The 15,690-nt window shown below is 38.2% G+C and overlaps 1 protein-coding gene across 7 annotated transcripts in view; it reads right to left on the bottom strand.

The window, feature by feature from the left end:
- The window catches only part of ECT2 (epithelial cell transforming 2), an 80,312-nt gene that overhangs the window by 30,609 nt on the left and 34,013 nt on the right, over window positions 1–15,690 (bottom strand). For 5 of the 7 annotated variants that reach the window (XM_039338221.1, XM_039338230.1, XM_039338240.1 and 2 more), the window contains 15 exons: window positions 14,060–14,139; window positions 13,070–13,252; window positions 11,490–11,579; window positions 10,786–10,893; window positions 9,227–9,300; window positions 8,956–9,086; window positions 7,965–8,080; window positions 7,731–7,793; window positions 6,897–7,119; window positions 6,425–6,787; window positions 4,808–4,944; window positions 3,310–3,429; window positions 2,597–2,665; window positions 1,843–1,953; window positions 623–719 (listed from right to left, as the gene is read on the bottom strand). In XM_039338221.1, the coding sequence (XP_039194155.1) occupies window positions 623–719; window positions 1,843–1,953; window positions 2,597–2,665; window positions 3,310–3,429; window positions 4,808–4,944; window positions 6,425–6,787; window positions 6,897–7,119; window positions 7,731–7,793; window positions 7,965–8,080; window positions 8,956–9,086; window positions 9,227–9,300; window positions 10,786–10,893; window positions 11,490–11,579; window positions 13,070–13,252; window positions 14,060–14,139 (1,965 nt within the window). The remainder of the gene's footprint in view (window positions 1–622; window positions 720–1,842; window positions 1,954–2,596; window positions 2,666–3,309; window positions 3,430–4,807; window positions 4,945–6,424; window positions 6,788–6,896; window positions 7,120–7,730; window positions 7,794–7,964; window positions 8,081–8,955; window positions 9,087–9,226; window positions 9,301–10,785; window positions 10,894–11,489; window positions 11,580–13,069; window positions 13,253–14,059; window positions 14,140–15,690) is intronic. The other 2 variants (XM_039338254.1, XM_039338264.1) reach the window with 1 other exon arrangement.

Genomic DNA, 15,690 nt, shown 5'->3' with positions numbered 1-15,690 from the left:
GACTTTACCATTCAATTAATGCTGAAAATTAAAATTAAAGCAGATTATTTGCAAACACAATATATTTCATATGCCTGTCATATATAAAAGATATTTTCTAGTTCATTTTTTTTAAGGGAGTTCACAGACCTAGTTGGTCTTATTCAGTGAAAAGAGCTAAAATTACACCCCAAGCATTCATTCATTGCATTTATATGGCTGCCCATTCACTCTCAGTGACTCTAAGCGGCTTACAAACAATAAAAAAATCTCAATATAAAAGGAATAAAAACAATAACTCCCCACCCCTCTGGCGATAACAAGTAATCACCAGCTGCTTGATGGGCTCCATCCCACTCTGGGTTCCTCAGGCCTGTTGGCAAAACCAGGTCTTCGGAGCCTTGCGAAGTGTGGGGATGATGTTACAAAGGGAGAGAGCTACCCTAGAGAAGGCCCTTCTTCTGGGTCCTGCCAGATGTACCTTCTTAGGAGATGGGACCCATAACATTCCCTGTCTTCCCGCTCTAGTGGGTTGGGTGGATGTAATTGGGAAGAGATGGTCCTTCAGATAACCAGATTTGATTTCATCTACAAATGCTAACTAATTACTTCAATCACTGGTCAAGCCAGCTTCTGAACATACCATTTAGAAGAAGGGCAACACTGGGTAGTCTCTGTACTGGCCGGATAAGGAGTTCTGCCAAACTCTGGCGACCACATTCTGGCTTAGCTTCGTTTATCTATTGCAAAAGAAGTTGTAGCATTATTTCTAGAAAGTAACCAGTTTTTCTTTTTTTCTTTTCTTAAAAAAAAAAAAACAATCTCTGCAATGTCAGTGGCTCCCACGCTTATACGACACTGAGTTTTACAAAATGTAAGTTTGACTTGTTACATAGGTTGTTAATTGCTTATCTGGGAACCTGGCTGGAAGATATTTACTAAATTATTATGTAAAAACGATTAAATCAGTAGTTTGAAAGCTACGTCTTTCTTCACTGCTAATTCCCCGTTAATTATTTGAGTAGTAGGGGCTCTGTTTTATTACTTTGAGTAGGCTGTTACACTGTATTCAAAAGAGAAAAATGGAATGCCTAAATAGCTCTCATCTCTCCAATGTTGGCAAGAACAAACAAAGCAAGCAGAGACATTTTTTAAAACTGAGCGAGAGGTCCCGATCAATAAGAGGCCATTTTGAGTCTATACCAGTTCTATGCAAACAAGATGGGCAAAAGAGTGGCTATAATCTGGCATGGAGCCAAATACTATAACAAAGTTGTTCTGGATATAAAAGATTGAGAAAATGAGGTGGGGGGTTTCAGCTTAATAGCTGTTTTTAACCCTTGCGCTGGTTTCTGATGTACACATAGGAAGAGGTTAGCTTTGCAGGACTTATTCTGCTGGGCCTATTAAATTGAGTCATGTGAAAATCAAAGGAAAAAGGAAAAATAAAGTAAAATGAAGACTCAGAGTGGAGCTAATTGTGTGCTGATGACCAAGATCGCCTGAGGATAGCTTGTGTTTACAAGTAGCAATTACATTAAGACTGTAAGCTCTTGACAGAGAAAAATGTTGTTCTTTCTACAAGCGCAAACAAGAAAATTTTGCCAGTCTAGCTTATGCCCCTTTAAAACATCTTAGGATCAGGTGCTATTTATATTTTACACAAAAGTAAAGTGCATAGTGTTATTCCACCAACCTATTCTGAATTTCAAAGTTGCACCTTTCCCTATTAGAGCAGCCAAGACGGCATTCTAGCATATTTGTGCTTCCATGGTGCTCAAGTCTTAATTGCTTATTTCAGTTTCAAAACTGCACCTTTCAGGAGACAGAGTGCTGCATTAGAACCAGCAAATGAATACTTGCCTTTAAGAAAGCATGAAACCTGGGCTTCTGCTTTTCACACTTGGTAATGGTTTCCTTGCTCATTTCAAAGAAGTTCACAAAAGGAGGATATGTTTTCACCAAGTCTTTAGACTGAAAGAATCCCAAATTTTTATTTACAACATGCATGTGATTGAAAAATTAAATAATATCAGTGCTTCACAGCAAGCAATTTGAAGTCAGTGTGTTTGCTGAAGTAGCTCTGTGCCGTAGCTGACCTCTGCTGGTGTTAGTTCATTAAACCTGCTACTGTAACAAACATCTATACATATTTGCAAAGCAAATGCATAAATGCTTACACTTGCCCAAGTAGACATAAAAACACAGGGCAGTATATGCACATTGCTCTGCCAATAATCCTTCTAAAACTATTCTGTAGCCCACCTTTATGTAACCTCCCAGATCCTTGCAGGTTAATAAACTTTAATTTTCTTTATTTCACACTACAAGCAAGACCTTGCCTAAGGGTCATTAGCATAGAGTTGCAATCATGTTTCTGTAGAAAGTGATTTAACTCTATTGAACACAAGTTCATGATTCAGTAAACTTAAAAGCATGAATAGGTGTCCCTCGTCCAAATGTCGCCTAATAATACAAAGAGCAGAGCTAAACTGCATTCCCCCAATGCCTTAAAAAAAAAGGCTCCCTCATAAGACCAAGAGGTAGACCAGAAGAGTCCACTTTATATATAAAATAACAGCATTAATTCATAGTTAGTGCAAAAACCAAAACTTACATATTTAAGTATAACATCCCCAATGCTTTGGTCTTCAGTCCAGTTTATCATAAGGTCTTCGAGGTCTTCCTAAAATAACAAAAAGATGGCACTCTATTCATCTGCAATTATTCGTAATTCTAAAAAAGCAAGCTACATTAATGTTTGAACTTCTAAATGAATTTTGGAAGCAGGAAAGGAGAGTAAGGGGAAAGTAAGAAAAACTTTATTTTTAATATTTAATCAAGTGAATATCAAGGAGCTCCGTCAGTATGGATGCCATGAAACAACAGCATTACCAATACTGCAATAATGCTCGAAAACAAAATTTAAGATTTAGAATCATCAGCTATTGGTGCTCAAGCAAACTGTCAAAGTATTAGAAAGTTATTTATACAAGATTTTGGGGTTATATGTTGGAGTGGTTTCAGCTGTTGGAGGAGGGCTAGAGAATCTCAGGTTCAAATAGGAGATGGGTGATCTTGGGGTGATCTTGGGGACCAGTCACAATCTCTCAACCTAGTCCACTTTACAGAACTGCTGGTGCCGGAAGAAAGGAAGGAGATGAATTTAACAAAGTATGATGACACCAGAGCCACTTCCAATTCTGCTCCTTTCTTTCTTATTTACTAATGAGGTCATAAAGGAATATTAAGGTTTTTTCCAGGGCAGCACAAGCAAGGTGTTTGAGCAAAATAATATTCACAATATAGACTGTTTTAAAATGGTACCACCTTTATCTTAATATGTACATCAAGGATATCTGGAATGCTGCCGAATATTGTTTTGATTTCTTCTGGTGCAAGAATAGGGCCTCCGAGCTGTCCTTCCTTTTCCAAAGGGACTTGAAAGACCTGAAGAAAAAAAAGTAGGTCAGCAATGTTATGAAAGCTGTCCGGCCAGTCCACACGCTCAGCTCTGGATGGAGCTGATAGCTCGGACTCTACCCAGAATTAAAAGATTATAGAGTGGTAAAAAAAAAAAAGGGAATATTAGAAAATTATACGTGGACTATGGTAGAATGACTGTATTTACATACATGCACTGGTGTTTTGTGTATTTTGGTCGGTTAGACAAACTTGATAAATTAACTTTCCCATCCCTTTTGTTCCCGTGAATCTCTCTCTGAAGATATTGTCTTCTAAATCATATGCTGGGCTTGTCCTTTAAAGCAGAGGTGTAGTTTCATCTCCTTTTAAAAATAAACCTCCAGAAAAAGCTGAGACATTCAATCCCCAATATGGGATTTAAGATTTTTGTACATGAAAGAGACAAGCCCAACAGAGGGGCACCTCAGGCTAAAACATTCATGAAGCTGGACTGGTGTTTCTCAACCTCAGCATCTTTAAGAAAGGTGGACTTCAACTCCCACAATTCCCCAGCCAGCTTTGCTTCGAAGTCCACCCATCTCAAAGTTGCTGAGGTTGAGAAACAGATAGACCCCATAAATCAACTTCAATTCAGACATGCTGCATGGTGGGTAGATGCCAAAGATGGCTTAACATAAGCAAGATACTCAGAAAGCATTACCAAATTAAAAATATAAATGAATAAATGATCATATCTGCCCCTTAAACAGAAACCAAAAGTACTTTGACGGTGAAGCAGCTCTACTTTAGCAACTGCTTCAGTTAACACAGTGGTTCTCAACCTGTGGGTCGGGACCCCATTTGGGGTCGAACGACCATTTCACGGGGGTCGCCAAACAATGCAGTCCGCCATTTTTTTCCCTCTTTTCCTTAGCTGTGCTACTCCCTTTTATTCTATTAGCTTTTGAAAGCCAATAGAATAGACTCTCTTGAATAGAGTCTAATTCTATTGGCTTTCAAAAGCCAATAGGAATTGTCCAGGCTGTCTCTGCCCAGCTGAGCCCACCAAAAGTCCCATTCTGCAAACGGTGCTGCACCAGTTGAGTAGTCCTCGACTTACGACCGGTTGGGGGTCGCAGCATTAAAAAGGTTGAGAACCACTGAGTTAACATGTATGGAAGGGTATGAGTGAGAGTTCTCTCTTCTTCCTGAAAACCTATCATGCTCCCCCCCCCAATTCATTCCAGGGACTTAGAAGCTCCTCCAGAACAGCACAGAGTGGACTTGAGGTCCGAGAAGGAAGCGAGGACTCTTGGAATATGCACAAGGAATCACCTCTATCTGGCTGCTGCAGAATCAGTCTTAACACAAGCCACTTAAAAGCATCAATTTAAGAAATGATGCAGTAAATGAAGCAACTTACCTGGATTATAGTTGTCAGGATATCTACATAGTTGCTTTCTGTCTGATACAGCTCCTTTGCAACCTGCCACCTGGCGGATTGCTTTGAAGGAAAGGGAGTTGTGTTTTTGGATGGCTTGGCACAAGATTTAGGCGTTTCTGCAAAGGACGGAGAAATACTATGACACTTTTCTTTTTTAAAAAGCAGGAAACTTATTACAGAAGCTAGGCAACATTCTTAAAATAGAAAGGCCAATTTAACATGAACTTGGGCTGAGTACAGTACAAGTTTTAATGACTGCCCAAAACACCAAAAACTGAAGACAGAGGTCATCTTCAATATCATCAGGTGATGTTGTGGTTATGTCGACTACTTTCTCTCTGTGAAATAACTGCTAACTATTATATCAGCACCATCGTGGAAAACAACTAGAGCGCTCTGAACTTGTACAATTTGCTGTAGGATTAATTGCTAGGAATTTTAGATATGCTATGAATTCCAAATAACAGCTTACCTACTAGTAACCCAAACATGAAACTGACATTTGAATTTGATTCAGATTATTAGTCAGATCCAATTACCTAACCGTGATTACCATCAACAGGCATAAAAAAAAATATTGCTGAACTTATAGCCTTTTTGCTGATTGTTCTAACTTCTTGCATTTCATGAGAATCACTGAATCTTAGGGCTTGAAGGGACCTCAGAAGTCTTCTAGTCCAACCCTGCTCAAAGCAGATCTTATATCAGTGGTGGCAAACCTATGGTATGGGTGCCAGAGGTGGCACTCAGAGCCCTCTCTGTTGGCACATGTGCCATTACCCCAGCCTTGCCTCTTTCTGCAACCCCACCAGCAGCCCCCCTGGAGGAGTCGCCCCTGAGCATGGACCATGCGGAGCAGTGCAGCCAAGGACATGGCAGCCAAGCAGCGTAGATAAGACTCTGCCTCACGCCCCATTGCGCAGTTGATGCTGTGGGGCGTGGGCAGAGGGCGTAGCCACCATGGCGCTGCTGGGCTGCCTGGGCAATCTACGGCGGGCCCTGGAGGCAATGAGTGGCCCTGTGGGGGAGGCGGGGTGGGGACCGGACAGAGGGTGGAGCAGGGGGTGGAGCCAGTTTTTCAGCACTCAGTCTCTAAAAGATTTGCCATCCCGGTCAAATGCTTGTCCCATCTATTTTTGAAAACCTCCCATGATGGAACCCTCACAACCTTAGGAGACAAGCTACTGCATTGTCAGAAAATTTCTTCTTGCTTGTTGGATCTCTTTTTAATAAATTTCACCCGCTACTTCTTTTCCTGCCCTCTGGTGCTTCAGAAAAGAATACCCACTTCTGTGTGACAGCCTCCACAACTACTGGCAAACAGGTCCCTCCTAATCCTTCCCTTCAATAGGCTAGACATACCTAGTCCCCTCAACCTTCACAAAATTTAGCCTCCAAACCCTTTATCATCGAATGCTTGCGCTCCTTGGAAATGCTTAATTTATATATAAAACATCTCCAGGGAGAAAGCTGATTTGCAAGTGGATTCTCCAAACTGATCCAATGGTCATTCTGAAATTGTCCCTGTGGTGCACTTAAGTTCTGCATTCAAAGCAAACAATCCTTTCTACCTAAAAACACTGTCAGTCAACCCACCATCACCTTGTGAAGTTCTCAGCATGCTTATAGCTGGAGGTTGTTGACATAAGACATCTTCCAAAACCGGGATGGAATGGAAGCTGACACGATTTATTTTATGTTCCATTGGCAAAAAAAAATATTTTTGGAGATTCATTTGAGGTGTTCCATTAACTAGGCTTTCAGGATTATTACTGCTAGTTGCCTCGGCTGTTTGTTGCAGACTTTCTAATGCGTTTATATAACATTTACAAGAAGCATTATGCAAAGAAATACAACTGGAGTTTCTGCAGGATCTCTTCCTCATCCGACTAAGCCTAAGGACATCATAGGTGCCTTTCTCTCTATCTTTCTCCGGGCTTCTCAATTCTAGCCTCTTCCCTGCATAGTTTGAGAAGGAAAAAGCCTGTTACTCATATTGGCAGAATGATCCAGCGGTGTTTTATTTTCATGAGAAAAACAAAAATATACAAAGATAGTTCAGCAATACCTCCGTTAGCCATGCTCGACTCCGGGGTGTTAGAAATGTCAAGTAAAGATCCCATGGAAAGGGAATGTTCGGCCGATGGCCGTTTCCGAGGTGGAAAGGGAGACATGTCCGCTTCTCGGGTTAGCTGGGCAAGGGTTTCTCTCAAACGCCGTCTCTTCCGGTTGCTGTTGGGAGTATTTAGAGACAGTAGCGAGGTCGAGGGCTTCAGTTCGGGACTGTCTGGCTATAGTGAAAGACAGATGTCCCAATTAGTAACCGTTTCTCTTTTACAGCCCAGGTTTTGTACAGATGATCACTTTTTGCCCTTCAAGGTTATTACAGGTAGTTCTTCGACTTACGACCGCAATTGAGCCCCTAATTTCTGTTGCTAAGTACAACATTTGCTAAGTGAATTTTGCCCCGTTTTACGACCTTTCTTGCTGCAGTTGTTAAGTGCACCACTACACTTGTTGAGTTAGTAACCCGGTTGTTAACGTGAACCTGGCTTTTGTGCTGACTTTGCTTGTCAGAAGGTGGCAAAAGTGATGTACGTGGCCCCACGATACTTGCAACCGTCATAAATATGAGCCAAGCGTTGCCAAGCGTCTGAATTTTGGTCACATGACCATGAGGATGCTGCAATGGTCGTAAGTGTGAAAAATGGTCATAAGTCCCATTTTTCAGTCACATTGTAACTTTGAATGGTCACTAAATGAACTGTTGTAAGACGAAGACCACTTGAATTATTGTTTTTTTTTCCCTTGCAAGTTTAACCCGGGAAACACATTTGAGAGATTTAGGCCTGATTTTGCCAATTGTTCCCCAAATTCTCCATTTTCTTGCATAGCAGCATACCTTTTCAAATAAGTACATTGATTCTCCAGCTCTGGCATCCATCTGTATGCTTCCCCAGAACCACTAGAGGGAGAAAAAGTATTTCTGTCATTTATTCAAGCTGGTGCAATTATCTATCATTCCACACTTAAGAATAGCTACTGAGCACGGCTTACCATTATAAAATCTATAAAATCCAGAAAATGTTATTAAATAAATGTGTTTAAGAATCCAGGGTACTATATTTAGACTGACCTCTTGCTTTACAATAAAAAGGCTCGGAGACAACTCAAATGGAATATTTTTTACTGTGTTTTCTTCAACTATAAGATGAGTGCAGCGTTCATCACCAGCAGGCAAATGCTGTCCTCCTGTGGATGAAAAATAATCAATTGCCTGTTATTTTATAATTTCTTTTGCAATCTACTGCTATGAACTATGCATAAAAGGAAATAAGAAAGCTAACAATTGTAAAGAAACATCACAATGTAGTAATGAAACATCAGAGCTAAGGTTTGCTCAATGCAGCCATTTAGAAAGGAAGTTACAAAAGAAATGTAAAGCTTATTAATCTAAATAAATGTAGACTTTTGACATCCTCTAGTAAGGAAGTGAGGTTTGTTCTGTTTATAAACAAAAACTGTATATAACAGTTGCAGCAGATAATAGCTGTCTAAACCAGATACTGTATATAAACATACAGCAAACCCTACTCCCTTCTACCATTGAAGATGTTACCTAGTCTGGTAATAAAATGCCTGTAAGCAAACAATCAAGTTCAGTGAGCATCAAGAACTCCAAAGAAATGTATGAATCCATGACTAGGAATAGCCATATTGTTACTAGATTTCTTATTATAGATTGTGGTGTCAGTTATAATGGAAAGTTCGTATGTCTAGGAAAGCCATATTGTAGTAAGGCTGTGGCTTAGTGTGAGACACAAATTTAGCCATGATTTAACAGGACATGATGGCTAAAATAAAGAATGGATTAGACCAGTGGTTCTCAATGTTTCTAATGCCGCGACCCCATAATACAGTTCCCCATGTTGTGGTGACCCCCAACCACTTATACATCACCGGGTGCCAGGGGCGTGGCCAAAGAAAAGGGGGAAAAATGGCGGACAGCCTTGTTTGGCGACCCCCATGAAATGGTCATTCGACCCCAAATGGGGTCCCGACCCACAGGTTGAGAACCACTGGATTAGACCAAATTTTGCACCCAGCCATAACCTTCTCATATTTACCTTGCATTTCTGTCATTTCTTCCATGTTCTTTTTCTCTTCATCAGAGAATCCAAGAAAACTTAAAATGCAGTCCTGAAATGGTGGAACTTTAAATTCTTTCCTAAATTCTTCATCAGCAGCACAAAAGTCACTAAAAGAGGGAAAGGACAGAGAGAAAGGAATGAATTTAAGGCAACTGTATTAAATTTTATTTCCTATTATTCTGAAATATTTGCTTTCAAGCTAAAAGAATGCTATGCAAGGCCTTTCTACTGGAAAGATCATACGTACATGTCATTTCTTCTCTCCCAAGATCTATAAATCCACTCGGCTTTCATGATTGGAGTGCCAAGACTCACAGCTACCTGCAAATCAAGGGAAGGAACAACCCTTTCATTTTAAAGCACTGTTAACACTTGCATGAAGATACAGATCCATATGCCTATTTCATCTTATCCTTTGTTTGATAAAGCCTTTAAGAGAGAGGCAGGAGATTAAATGAGTCTGGGTTTCAATAAGTCTTAATGATGTAAAAATTAAAAGGGCAACTTGGGAACAAATCTGTACTTTACAAACAAGTATCAGAAATACAACTCAGGTGTTCCTGTCCATCAATTGAGCTCTTCAAAAATAACATCAAATTATAGTATAGTTTTATGACCATTAGAAGTTTGGCATTGTCTCTTCAACCTGCATTTAAATCTCAATTGCACATATAAATTATTGAGATTTTAATTACGCTTCTAAACACCTTTATTTAATTGCAAACCAATATGTTTTAGCTGTTAAAGCAATCAATTAATCCACATAAGAAACATGGAACATAGAACAGTTACAATTCTTCATTTAAGTTTTGAGGACACATTTTCCATTCATTCATTCATTCATTATCTACCATCCCTTATATTTGTATGAGTCACAGTAATACTAGTATGCAGCCTTAAATAAAGTCAATGTATATCTTTTTTTAAAGAAAACAATTATTTGATATGCTGTAAATTGAAAGCCAATAACATAAAATACAAATTTGGTCATTAAAGGCATTTAAATAACAGCACACTGTAAACAAATGTATTTTACTGGGGGAAAAAAGTGCAAAAAACAAAACAAAATAGCATTACAACCCAGTTATGAGATGCCCCTTGTCCATAGCCAATTCTTAGGCACTGGCTTGCTATATAATTTCTATATTAGGGCATTTGCTGCTTTTTTTCTGAAGGATAGCATGAGCTTTCTCCTGATGGATTACAAGTGATCAAATTATCAAATTAACATACAAATTCTATTTTCAATTTTTCAAGCATGCTACAAAATATTAGCATGGCATGTAGCAATAAAATATATAACTAGCAGCGTTAAATGACTCTTGCACTGTTCAATGACCACTTTTAACTGCACAAAATGTGTTTTTAGACACTATCAGAAGAGTTCCAAAAGAAGCATTATTTTCCCTTCATCACAATCATAGAGTTGATCAGAAGGAAGAAAGTCTAAGCAAGATTCCCTCATTCATGAAAGTAGGAAGCTATTATGTCAAAATAAAGAGTATTGGAAATGTTTCATGACTACGCACATATGAGGCTTATAGATAAATATCACTGCAGCATTTTAAGATTGCATCCATTGATCAAAAGTCTATTTCTGTATCCTCTTGCTGCTTTCACTATTAGACCCTGAATTCAATACCCATTCATTGCTTTAAAACCTTGAATTACAGAAATATAATTCTTTTTTTAAAAAAAAAAAAGTTTTGTTGTGTTTGTTGTTATTCTCAATGAACCAAATATTCTGGTATCTCCAAAAAGAAAATCTTCACTTAAACCTTTAACGGAAATTTGAAATTCACTTACTCTGAATTTATCTCCCTGTGTAGAGTTAGCCACCAGATGTGTAACTTTGGAACTGAAGTCCCGCCGAATAATCCCTCCCATGTGATGAACCAAGGTCACCAGTTTAACCTAAAAGCAAAATTGGAACACAGCTGAACATGTTGAAATAAAATTGCCGTTGGACAAAGCAAGGATGTCATTTACACTTCAGAGTAATTTCTCTTGCTGGTTTAAGCTTAAGCTTCACAACAACTGTACAATTCACTCTGAATTCCTACATCACCTGAAATCACGGCTTCTTTAGTGACAATTTGACTAAATCACAAATTGGCTTGATTTATACAATGCTTTACAAACTACAATTGCCAAATACACAAATATATTAAAGCCAAACTCAAAACAAAATGGTTTTTGTCTTTATGTAAAAAGTTAACCCTTTTATAATCTAATGAATATTATCAATTGAATTTAAAAAATTGAATGGAATTTAAAATCCATATCTGCCTTCTGTAAGTCCAACAAATTACTTTTTTATCCATTTCAAATGAATGTGTTAGATCAGATCAATCTAATGAAAGGCTCAGGTGTTCTGTTTCCAAATTCTGAAGCTCTGCTCGAATACCAGATAAGGCCAAGCTTGAAGATAATGTCCAAATATTAACTAATAGTCCAATTGTTCACATCAACCATATTAGTAAAAATTGGCAGAAAGAAAACATTCTTACCAGTTCATCTTTCTTCCTGAATCCTGTGAAGCATAACACAAGATTCGCCATATTTGTGCAGTACAATGGACGACACGTGAAGGGTAGAGGCTGAAAGAAAATCTGATTAATACCATTTCCAAAATTTTCAATTTTTTATTTATTAAACTTATTTTAACCAAAAACCACATTCAAAAGCCTCTTTAATATAGTGCTATTGCAGGGTCTTAAGAAAATAGGACTCTTGAATTCAGGAGGGATAATACTAATACCAATACTAACAGCAAATATAATTTATTAGACTTGTATGCCACTTGACTCTTTGGATACATTCCAAAGAAGACCCCTGAGAGTTTTAATCCTAGGCTGTCACAAGACCATAGTATTCTCTTAAATAGGCTGAATTCAAGCACACAGCATTTTAAAGATAATGAGTACTTTGTATTTTGCAAGGAAAAAATGGACAGTCAGTGCCAACTTTTTAAACACATGTTTGATGTAGCTTCTATTTGCTTTTCCCAAAGGCAAATTAGCTGTTGGGTTTGCATCAATTGCCAGTTCCAGGCTAGACTCAAGGACAGTCCATGGAAAGCATCTGACAAAGTGAAAGACAGCAGTTAGCAGCATACACCATTTTAAGGTCATTTTCTTTCAGTAAAAGACAAAGTTGCTATTTCAACCAAAGCCAACCAAAATTGTTCCTGACTGTAACCTCAGTCTGTGAAATCAGAAGAGGCTCTGGTCCAGAAGCCTCAAGAAAAAAAAATTGACCTTATTCAGAACAGGGAAAATCTATCCTTATGACTCCTGACAATATACAGTACATCATCTTGCTTGGATTCAATTTCATTTTAATATCTCTCATCCAGCCCATTACAGACATTAGCCAAGCATTCAGAGTACCGTGTCATTATTTGAAGATTTCACAGAGAAATACATTGAGTGTCATCAGCCAACTGACAGTGTCATCAGCCAACTGACAGCACCCAACTCCAATGATCTCTCCCAGCAGGCTCACTTAAATGCTAAAAAATACTGGAAAGAATGAAGCCCTGAGGGATGCAATATAATAGCATGTCCTCAGAAGCTCATTGCTGCCTATAGAAAGTGCTAGAAGGTATTTTGTATGGTATGAAGCATCTCAAAGAGAAATGTGTTTCTCACACACCCCAAAAAGATGAATCATACTGACATTGTAGAGCAAGGGCCTTTTTGCAGCAAATTACATTCAATTCACACAGCCCCAGCAGCAAAGTTACTAAATATTTTTTTAAAGCTCATGTTATTAGACCTTTGGAGACATTATCATTTTTCATAAATAACTGTAGTTTTTTTAACAAATCCATACTGTTGCCTATTCAGTACTTTGATGACTTGCTACAGTTCATTATATTTCCGTACTGGTAGTTTTAGTGTAGTTTTGCTATTCCTCCTTATGCATAAATTATTTTAAATATGCTTCTGATAAGAATAGTAGTATGTTCAAGTAAAAAAAATGTTTTTAATTCAATGACAGGAAAAGCTATCAACTGTATTCGCAAGATAAATAAAATATATCTTAAAAGGTAGCAATTTTCCATGTACTTTTATTGTTTTCTTACCTCGCCTTTTTTAGCACACTGAAACACCACTGGGGGCCCAAAGATCCTGCAGTCTGCCTTGTACAAGTTACTAAAAATGGGATCTTCAAAGTCTGATAGTACAAAGACAGCCTCAGCCTCCGGTGAGTCAGAGTCATCATACGTTTTCATAGATTCCATCTTTATGTAAGGCACTTTAATATCCTGCATTGTTTCAATAAATATATATTTATAAATAACACATATAGCAATAGCACTTAAATTTATATACTGCTTCATAGTGCTTTACAGCTCTCTCTTTACAGCATATTGTCCCCAACAATCTGGGTCCTCAATTTACCAACCTCGGAAGGATGGAAGGCTGAGTCAACCTTGAGCTGGTCAGGATCAAACTCCTGACAGTGGGAATGCAGAGTTAGCCTGCAATACTCTGTTCTAACTACGGCTCCTGTAGGTTTTCTATGTTGTTCCCCCAATGAAAGATCTAACCAGACTTCTGAGTGCCGAGCCGTGGGACAAACACAAACATGTGACTTTTTTTTTTTCCAAACAGAAACAAGACCTGTCTAATTTAAGTTCTGGATCATCAGTATAAGACTCATTAATTTTTAGTTTTGTAAAATCTGAAACCAAAACAGGCATGTGAGCAACTTCAAAGCAGATTGGTCCTTCTGTTCACCTGTTTCCACAGGGTGCCATTCATTTCTACCATGCCTTTCATTTATCCTTCTACTAAGTTTTGATAGTAGTGGCTTCCCTCTCTCTCTACTCCAATCCCAAATAGTGCAACATGCTGCATGCAAACAGAGACACCCTTTTTCCCAATATCATATGGATAATACTTATTATTTTTCTTCTGGTTCACCAGAAATAGTTTTTATTATCTTATAAATGGAACTTCCATTGTCTTAAAGCTGCATAGGAAAGGAGAACTTCAGTATGAGAACAACACAGTAAATTAGAGTTTCAGCTGCAGGGATTTTACTACTATGAACAAACAAATTCACAAACCTCTAAGGCTTTTATGAGTTTTTCACATCTTGCAGCTTCCTGAACTAAAATCACCTTGGTTTCAACTGGGAGTATTTCCTCTGTTGAGAAAGGAAGGAAATCATCAGCCTACAAAAAACTTCAAGGGTTAAAGGAAGAAAGAAAAGTGAAGAAACTGGGAAAAAAAACAAACAGGTGATTTGTCTACTACATACATCCTAGAAACAAAATCCCTGTATCTAAAGTTTCTTGAAAAGCAAATTTATTCCCAGAACAGAAAATATTTTAGCGGACTACATTTTAACCAATTGGGTACAGATTGCAATTGGACTAGTTTTTAAAGTGAGCAATCAGAAGAGTCATCATTACTCCACACAGACATTGGGTTATATGAGCCGTTGGTCTCTTTCATATAAAACAGTATTACGTAATGCAAGGATGCTTTACATTTTGAACGAATTAAGGAAACTACCCGTGAAAAATAAGAAATCAAAGGTGCCTTTTCAAGAAGCAACAGGACTTTCTTTGTTTTTCCTTGAGAACATTTTGCTTCTCATCCAAGAATCTTCTTCAGTTCTTTGAACTTCTTGGAACTCTTCAACTTCTTGAGACTTTTTGAAACTCTTCAATTCTTCTTGGAAATCATTCAAGAAGCTTCTCCAGCTCTTTGAACTGAAGAAGCTTCCAGGATGAGGAAGGAAAAACACAAAAAAAGTCCAGTTGCCTCTTGAAAAGCTACCTTTGGGACAACCAAGACTGAATGACTGAGAATCTCCATAGACAATAAGAAATCAGTTTTCAAATACAATAACCCAATAATGATTTTACCAAAACCCCTGCCTAGTTAAAGGAATTGTATTAGCTGTCCTCAATAACTATACTACACTCAGGTTTTAATGCACTCAGTAAGTTGAGATCAGATTCAGGAGCAAGTAACAATATGAGCAAATGTTTTCAGATTAGTTCTTCCAGTTCTGTGAATATTTATCTATATTATACTTACATCTATATAATTTGCACAATTCTGGAGTAACACCAATCACACTTTTAAAGTGACGTGTGCTTATCACCTTAGTGCTTGCACCCATATCCTTAGCTTTATTTATTTAGAAAATTGATATAGCTGCCTATCTTAAATATATAACTGGGCAGTACATAATCCATATTTAAATAATATAAAAACCTCTATAACCAAATAAAATAATCCAGTTGAGGAAAACAATAACCAAGATATTTCATTTTAAAAAAAACATGTATTTTGGGCTCCCCTAACATCCCAGTCCTAATATATAAGGGGAAAGCAAGGTTTTAATAATCTCCCTGAAAGCTAAGAGGGTCAGGGCCATCCAGACCTCAGGGAGGGGGCTGTTTCATAGGCAGGGGCTTTGACAGGGAACACTTCTCCTTGGATACACAAGATGGCACTGTATGATAAAAGGGGACTTGGAGTATGTCCATCCTGTTCAGTCTAGCAGAACAGACAGAAAATCAGATAGACAGTTCTAGGAATAACTTGGCTTCGTGCTGTTGCATTTGGAAGGATACTGGAAGCCAATGCAGCTCAAGCTGCAATGGTGTTGCATAAATGAACTTTGGAGCACTAAGACTGCATGTCCCACTGTGTTGTGCAATACTTAAAGCTTCCAAGTTTT

Source organism: Crotalus tigris, unplaced genomic scaffold (assembly GCF_016545835.1).
Source record: "Crotalus tigris isolate CLP2741 ecotype Arizona unplaced genomic scaffold, ASM1654583v1 scf7180000017549.6302385, whole genome shotgun sequence".
NCBI classification, from domain to species: domain Eukaryota; kingdom Metazoa; phylum Chordata; class Lepidosauria; order Squamata; family Viperidae; genus Crotalus; species Crotalus tigris.
Note: the sequence above shows the minus strand (reverse complement) of the source record. Positions and strands in the feature narration are given on the sequence as shown.